This window comes from Nymphaea colorata, chromosome 8, assembly GCF_008831285.2.
Source record: "Nymphaea colorata isolate Beijing-Zhang1983 chromosome 8, ASM883128v2, whole genome shotgun sequence".
Lineage (NCBI taxonomy): Eukaryota > Viridiplantae > Streptophyta > Magnoliopsida > Nymphaeales > Nymphaeaceae > Nymphaea > Nymphaea colorata.
The window spans coordinates 19,807,618-19,816,440 of NC_045145.1; the positions used below are offsets into that span (position 1 = coordinate 19,807,618).

Consider the following 8,823-nt stretch of genomic DNA (forward strand, 5'->3'; position numbering starts at 1 on the left):
GAATAGAAGCCATCGTTCGTGCAAAGTAAACCAAACGCATCTACAAATTGCACGGGATTCCATATCTCTAACAATCAGTCTTTTACATGTCAATAGGAAAAAAGGCATTATGTACACCCTAAAGGCCAGGCCAGCTACACATTAAGAGCCATGTATTACTGGGCGGGTTTATAGGTATATCTCAGGCTGAAATGGATTCATTCCTTCTTTCATCGGCAGACAATAAGCCATCAATGTCTTCACCACCTTAAAATATCGCCTTCTGTAAGTTGGGAACTTGCTGATGCTCCTTGTCATCCCCTGTAACCTGCCAGCTAATGCACATTAGTCTTCCAGTAAAACTCCTTGGATATTTATCAGAAGTGTTCAAGATAATAAGAGTGAATAAGAAGTGCTGCACATCAATTGTTCATATGAAGAAGCTCGGCATCCTCGTAAAGGTGAATGTTGCATGAGATGCGTTGAATGAAGAGACCCAACGAAAAGAATTAAAAGCTATGGGCAAAAGTTCGATACACCTTTTCCGAGGAAAAGGAATAAGTTTTACCTTCTGCTTATGGCTTGAATCTGTGCATTTCTAAGCATGTCCTGAGGAACCACCGAACCATTTTCCCAAGCTTCCATTCGTTGAATATTTCCTCCAAACAGGGTGAATTTCTCTAAGAATTTCAGTTCACTCTCTCCCAACTTTATGGCCTTGATCTGGTCCCTCAAAACAATCACTGGGTTGAAAAACCAATCGAATAGCCGGTCCTGTGGGCCGTTGAGATGGGTGACTTCAATTCCACCACTCAAAACCAGTCCAGTAGCTCCAGTTTTAATCGAATACAACAAGCTTTGTAAAATTGCATAAGATGGTAAGCCAAGACCAATGATGATAGCATGGTTGTTGCTGTCGTTGCTGCTGCTGCTGCACCATTCTTTCAGGTCAGACATCGTTATGGCATTGACATCAATCAGTCCCTTGCCCTTCACTTCACAGGACCTCATCATGCCTTCCCATATCTGCTGCATCAAATTGAAAGAAAGTATGTTTTATCATAGCTGGCAGAAAATCGTTATAGGAGACCAGAACAATAAACAGAAAGTAGGACCATTTATGAGATTGCTGGTGTTCTGATGTTCAGATGGTTGATATAATCTAAACACCCCTGACACTTAGTCAACCAGGTAATTCAAGTCTACTAAACAACTAGGGGGAGCTATTCAAGTGACTTATCATTAAAGCCTTTCATGTGCACACGGGTACAATACAACCGAACAAAATATTACACCACTAGGTCTTCAAAACATTCGCAACATATACTATAAAATTTGAACAAGTCAAATGTAGTGGTTTAGTTCCTCAGAAGAATTCATCATGCAGATACAAAAAATATTATAATATTGTAAATACTGATCCAGGTGTTCGTGCTTCCAACTGAAATAGATATGGGAAAGGGAAAATCAACTGAAAACTCAATTGCAAATCATACCTGTACCATTTTCACTTCTTGTATTGTTTCTTGAACAGACATTGTAGGAACTAAATTCGGTATAAGCATCCCTGGTGATCCATCAGGCGAAGGCATCTGCTGATGAAGGGGTGGAAATAAGCCTCCTGGTTCATGGACAGATCCAACTGAAAAACTTGAGGAATGATGGCTTATTTTCTTTCTAAACTGAGGCCTGAGAGTTGGAAGCGAATATATGCATATTAGATAACAAGGTGCGCATGGATCTGTTTTTCATAACAAATCAACAATACGACAATCCAGTAAAGTGAAGGAAACTTCTAATTTCTTACTTTGGTAGGCAGGATCCCTCCCTCAGATAAAGATAATCGTTAGTATACTCATCAAATTCTGCTACCATTGCAACCACGTAGGCAATACCTCTCCTAAAAGATTTTTCCTGCCACGAATTTGTCGAAGCATGACATGGAGAAATATGCCAAGAAACAAATAAAATTGCCTGTTGTATGTCAAAGAGGAAAAAACTAGACAATAGAAGGAATACGTGTGGTGGTACCTACCTGATAAACAACAATCGATCCATACAAGCCAACAAATATGCTTGAGAAAATGGCAAGAACAATACTTGCAACGACAATTAAGGGCCACAAAAGAATTGCCAAACCAGCAATTGGCACACAAACAGTTTCCAAAAATGGCCCTTCCCTGCTCACTAGGTCATGCAGCAACCTCCACCATCCCTTGAAAAGCATGTACGGGCTCTTTACAACAGATATTACTGTGAAAAGAGGAAGCTCTACAAGCAGGCCCATAAGTCCCACCATGATGCAGGCTGGGACTACCATCAGTCTGCAAGAATATCAAGCAATCACAATTGTATCTTATATTTCAGTCGTTACAAGCCAGAACCATGTCCTAGTTCTGCAACGGAAAAACCAAGCAATCACCAAAATAATATTTAAAATTTATTGGTACTGATCCAATCTAAATGCTTTAAATAGTTTTCAAGTTGTTACATGCCAAATACATCAATCCTTCCTAAAAACAGCGAAAATGAAATTGTGATTTATCTTTGGCAGGTTTAGGAAGTAACACATGCAATTCAGTTTGAAGATCCTTTAGCCGAGTCATATTCAACACTTCTTGATTGTGGATGAGAGTCCAGGCCATTGAAGCAGCAGACTGCAATGAGGATGGTTTGTCGAGGGAGACAGCTTCCAGTGAATTTACCCTATGTTTAACTACATTCGTCTGACTAGCAAGTTTTCCCGTTTGACTGTTTTACTTTCTTCTTAACAAGTTGTGTTAATATAGGTGAAATTATTGTCTCTATGAAAGAATAGAGGAACTACTTTCTACTTTCTTCTTTCACTCAACCACAAGCCACAGCTTTTCCCCACTACCATCATCACCAGCACCTCATCGCCCTCCTTCTCCACTATTACCACTAAGATCAGTAACTATTCTTCAACACGAACACACCATCTTTTTTTGATGACCATCACCGTCACACTTTCGCCACGTTTCTACCATGATGACCGAATCCTTTCTTTACTACCACTAGTAAATGGGAGCTTTTTCACCATCATCATCATTCATCACTACCTACACCACTTCCTTTTCTTCAACCTAAGATGTCAATAATACTACTGTAACAACAATTTTCCTTCCTTTTGCAGTACCAAGTCCAGTATAACCACCACAGCAGTAACATTTTCTTCAACACCGTCCAGAAAAGAGAGGGATAAGGCTCACGAGAATCAAACTAGAGATGCACCTCCTCACATGCCCCTAGCCAGTCCAGCTATGCTATGCCCTGGAAGCAATATTCTCTTCAACACAGGCCTCACTCTTCAACATTAAACCTGTTTTCATCACACTAAGAAATGTTAGACCATAATTTTTAACAATAAAAGCATCGCCAGTAGGCAACTAACCGTCGTACTTCTGTATGCATCCTTTTTTATATGCCACCATCATCAACCATCTCCTTTAACCGTCGTACCTTTTTATGCTTCCTTGTTTATATGCCACCATCATCCACCATCTCCTTTTCTTCTTCATCCAGTTTAACATAAGGTTGTTGATCCAAATTTGACATAGATATAAGTAAGGCAAAAATCCTCTTTGCAAATGTACCTCTATTTATATATGTATGAAAGTTGAAAACACGACTCAAGGATAAGCAAACAAATATCTGCAACATATTCTATTTCACTAAGTCTGCTGTGAAATACTTATGTCGTCTTAGCATTTGTATTGTCCTCTTCAATCCATCTCTTTATAAAGCTTCGAACACTAAACTTTAGGTGATTTGTGCCTCCCTAGAATTGAAAATAGGAAGGAGACAGATTATCTGAAAGAACATGAATCAGCAGAGGGTTAGAATAGGAAGCCAACCTTATGGTTTGAGTTTCATGAGAACTATTTCCTTCCTGCATCTCCTTCAAGAACTGAGAATACGAGTGATAGCAAACATCAGCGCAATCTCGAACAACGGTGCAGCTGCCTTTAACAGTAGCCCAGGTCCCGTCCTGATCAAGAACCAAATTGGGTATCAGAAATAACAGAAAAGAAGCCGGTAGGAGGGACACCCATATCCCGCTTAAGAAAATTTACCACGAGGCAGTGCAAGAATTTCCTCGAATGATCATCGATCCTAAAAGCCTCGAAGGTCGCCACCCAAGGTGAAAAGAACCCATATCCGATTCCAACCAGGATACTTCCAGAGACACCCAAAGCCAACCACAAGGAGAAGACTACTGGCAGAGCCAGTAAGATGACTACCTTAAGTGCTGCATCAAATCGATTGGTCCTGTAAGCGATTAAGAAAAACAACATAGATTCAGATAAATTGAAAAAAGGAAAACAAAAATAAAACACCAACTTGAAATTGTGAAAAGAAGTTCAAGTTTCAGACTCTCATGGATGGCGTACTTTAAAACAGCATTAACGGTCCATACGAGGTGTGCGGGAAATAGCCCAATTATCACCACCGCGTTGCCAAGAATAAAGAGAAAGGATGCAACAGGACCAAACAATAAGCCTGGCACAAGCGAAACGGGGCATCAAGAAACATGAAGAATCTAATCATTCTGGTGATGAAAATGATGAAAGAGTTGGTTTGCGTGGCACCACCTTTCAGAGCACCCAAAAGAAGAGCTGTGAAGAAGGCAAGAACAACATAACCGATCTGAGCATATTTAACCACGGAGGGATAACATGATTCAATCTCTGGGAATGAAGAACCCATCCCATGAATATAGCGGAATCTCTCTCTTTCTCTCTCTCCCTTTCACGTATACAACCGTCAAATATAATGGAGTGAATTTTGCAGGAGACGTGGAGGACAAGACAGAGAGGTGGAGAGACAGAGATTCGCGGAAAAGACGCAAGAATGTTCCACGCGGGAAAGGAGACTAATATCCAGCCAACTCGGATGGGAAGGAGGTGATAAACATATCCTAATGCGCTTAGGCGAGAGGCACTGGTGTGAACATTTGATTTGCTTTTCAAAACTTTTGAAAGCCCACCGGCGGCGGAGTCTACTAGGCCTTCGAGTCGTTGCTCTGTATATATACGAGCTCAATTCCTCTAATCATCTTCAGCTCCCCATTATAACCATCCGACATAATATGGGTCTGATTAAAGACTCTCGTGCACGGCATCGGATCATGTGTTGTGAAAAGTTGGTGGTATATATATATATATATATATATATATATATATATATATATATATATATATATATATATAGAGAGAGAGAGAGAGAGAGAGAAAAAAAAAAAAAAAAGAGTTGATAAAATGGAAATATATAACAAAATTTGAGGACAATAGGTTCCCTAAGTACAAAAACAATCCGCAAAAAATAAACCGCAAAAACAGAAGCAGGAATAAGAAATATACCATACAATACACAGAAAAATAAGAGAGAGACGAAAGACGGAGCTGCATAGTCACCCAGCCGCAGACGGACAGCGGCGCTTCAACCGAATGGCAAACTGGACATCCCCTTGCACAAGACGAGCCACAGAATCTGGCGAAGAGAAGGTGTCTCTGAAGACTCTGTTGTTGCGCTCTTTCCAAATGCGCCACCAAGTTGAAATGAGCCACAGCCTCCAGACATGACACCAGGAAGCAGTCAGGTGGGGGAAAGGGCAAAAGAGAAAAAAAGAGAGAGAGAAAAAGGGATTGAAACATCCGGATGTCAGAATAATTTCAGCTCGTTTATATATGTAGTCTCTAGAATAAGCATACATAACAACAGCAGGTTTGATAGAAATGACATGCCATTGGATGTTTAATTTCTCTGCGCAATTGACTTGGATTTCCTATTCTCAGAAGGAAGACGTGCAAGTCATCACCATTATATTTTACTTTTCCATACTCTCCCTGGAGATGTCAACGGTATTACGTGAATTTATTTAAAATTTGGAAGATCCAAAGGGTGGTTTTTCAGGGCCAAGCCAAAATTTCTGACTGAGGGTAACCTTTGTCTTTGGGGAGCAATCATTTCCGCGGGCCTAACTGCCCACATGTATTCCAACCTTTCTTATTCAGCATTACATGCCCACACATTTCCACAAAAATTATTTGTCTTATGTATTAGTTGTTTCCAAACCATATACTTGCTCATATATTGATGCCTCCATTTCTTGCTTAGCGTCCCTCAATCACTTCCTTATGTATTTCGAGGATCTAAGATCTTTTAAATTAGTGTCTCTCTGCTAAAAACTTCTGCTGCACCACTAAAAACTGCTAAAAATTGACAAAATCCTCATACCAGATCAAATTTGTTAAGTGTGTGATTGGTCAGTGAAAGTTTACTTTCCCTTTTGGCGCATTTGATGAGCAGAATTGTTTCTACTGCAATAAACATTATTCCTAAAGTATATTGACAATTACCATAGTTGAGATTCTCCCCTTGATATTTCAATATCCTGGTTTTGATGCGTGGTAGATAACTTCATTAAGTTAGTGAGACCATGTGACGTAAGTCCAAAACCATCTACATCTCATCATATGTAAAGATTAATGCTATTTGGTTTTTGTTTCTTCTCCTATCTGCATCAATGTGCTATCTGCCAAAGTCAAGGTCCCAGAATTTCAACATGGCAGACGACCTTGCTAAGTCATGGCGGAGAAACTTTAGCTAAGAAAGCATCACATGTGGATGTGGTTTGAATTTGGCTATCTTGTGTGTTTGGGGTCAAAATCTTCGAGAGTATGAAAAAGTGATGTATTTATTAGTCAAAACTTTGAACGAATGAGACCGGTTTGTGATACCACATGTATATTAACTAGGGATGTCAAGGGATTATTCTAGAATCATATATTTATAGTCTTAACTAGACCTACCTTTTCAGATATTCATATGTTCGGATTAGAATTTGGTTTTGAATATGAATGAAGAAAAGTTTTGTCTGAATATGAATATGAATCTAAAATCAGATTTCACAATTCAAATCTGATATGAATCCAATTTTTATGTTTACATCTGAATTTGAATCTAAAATCAAATTTCACAATTTGAATCCAATCTGAATCCAATTTTTATGTTCACATATGAATTTGAATCTGAATTTTGAACTGAATCTAAATCTGAAACCAGATTTCACGATTCGAACCTGATTTTTATATTCACATCTGAATCTAACATATTTTCAAAATGTAAGGTTGTTGGATATAGGATATTTGTTGAAAACTAAATCTGATGCAAATATGAATCTGAATCCGATGGGATATTTATATATATCCAAACCCGAATCTGATCCAATGTCATGTCTTAAATCCAAATCTGATGATCCGATTTCTTAATCAAATATTTTTGTTTTCCAAATCTAATTCTGTTGGATGGTTCCGCTAGATATCCAATTGAAATCGGACATATTCACATCCTCTTTCCTCCTACAAACAAAAGCACAGGTCTCTAAGTTGGACAAACGTAGGACAATCATCCTTTGCAAATAGGCACCCAAAAGTTTCTTCTTTTGTTATCAGATGCTGACCATAACATGATGAATGTAAGCCTGGGCATCCAGGCCGGCTCGGCCGGGCCCTATAAGAACCTGGGTACGGGCCGGCCCGATTAAATTATAAAATATATTTTTTAATATAAAAATAATATATATATATTAAAAATTGTAATAAAATATTATAATTATATATAAAAGTAATAATAATATTTATTAAAAAACTGTTATGAGGCACACTTGGGCTAGCCCCATAATTTTTCCAGCTGGCCCGGTGTCCTTTTTTCTGGGCCCAAGCCCGGGCCTGAGTTGGGCCGAATACCGAGTACCACCGGCAGCCTGGTCCACTGCCTTCTATGAATGTGTTTGACGCTGACCTCTGAACAACTCTAAGGTTTTTGGTTTAGTAGAATGAGAAAGCCGAAGGGTTACGCTGCATCACCACGGTGGCCCCTCTCTGTTCCGGGTTCGAGTCTCCATCCTGGCTCACATTCTTCTAGAAACCACTCTCGGGGTGGGACATCTAGCTGTGTTGCTCTAAGGTCAGGGACTACACAAGCGTTGAGTAGAGAGTTCAAATAACATGGTGGCTCTTGTGGCAAAATATATATGAGCAGAATCCCATTATCCAAAGATTGATAACTCTTATGGCATTTAATAGAAAGAAATTTCACATAGAGTAGTCGATGCAGTACATAAAATTTCATCCGCTCGATATGTACATCCTCAGATTTTAAACGCCCCGTTAACGTTTTAATTATTTGGAATTGTTATAGTTAATCGGAACGGAATATTAGAATGGTATTCCCACAAAAGCTGTAATGCGTGTTTACATGTTCTTGGAGACTGGGAGCTCCAATTGGAAAGCTTTTTCAACTATCCTGCCCTTTAGTCAATGGGTATGATTTGAATTTTGTGCTGAGGTTTGATTAATAATTCGACGACTTCCAAGGGTCCAATTATTCATACAAAGCTATATATATTAACAGCGCTAGTCTGATTCATCGCCTACAATAATAAGATGCAGGTGTTGATACTTTGTTAGTTTGGAATATGAACAAATTGACGTGGTTTAGGTTGCATACATTTATTTTCTGTACTTACTGGGTCCACTGTTGGTTCGACCTAGTTGATAGCCAAAACCAATATAAGGATATTTAATAAGCAGTGGTACAATGGAGTCTGCAAGCACCATGTTATTGTTTTATGAAACACGGGTGTGGCCATGTCTAGCAATTGATTGTTAGATTTAGGCCATGTTTTTTGCAAGGACATGATGTTCTTAAAGCATGACTGTTGTCGTAGTAATCGCTTAAAGAAGATAATGTCCTTCTTACCAAATGCAAACTACATAACATTTTATGATTTTTGGCAGTTAGGAGTCCAATTAGGATCTT

General features: G+C 39.0%; 1 protein-coding gene across 4 annotated transcripts; it reads right to left on the minus strand.

Moving 5' to 3' along the window:
* Positions 1 to 4,963, minus strand: LOC116259687 (uncharacterized membrane protein At3g27390). 4 transcript variants are annotated; one of them, XM_031637568.2, is made up of 9 exons: positions 4,593 to 4,963; positions 4,342 to 4,500; positions 4,074 to 4,249; positions 3,855 to 3,988; positions 2,015 to 2,303; positions 1,787 to 1,893; positions 1,476 to 1,668; positions 548 to 1,008; positions 1 to 307 (listed from the first exon to the last, which is right to left on the minus strand). In XM_031637568.2, exons 1-9 carry the CDS (start codon positions 4,705 to 4,707, stop codon positions 169 to 171), a joined length of 1,773 nt encoding a protein of 590 aa, XP_031493428.1. In that variant the 5' UTR covers positions 4,708 to 4,963; the 3' UTR covers positions 1 to 168. The 4 variants fall into 4 exon arrangements, with proteins under 4 accessions (XP_031493428.1, XP_031493430.1, XP_031493429.1 ...); XM_031637570.2 differs by having other exon boundaries at positions 4,074 to 4,269; positions 4,392 to 4,500; positions 4,593 to 4,959; XM_031637569.2 differs by having other exon boundaries at positions 548 to 1,005; positions 4,593 to 4,959.
* Between the last annotated feature and the right edge of the window lie 3,860 nt (positions 4,964 to 8,823).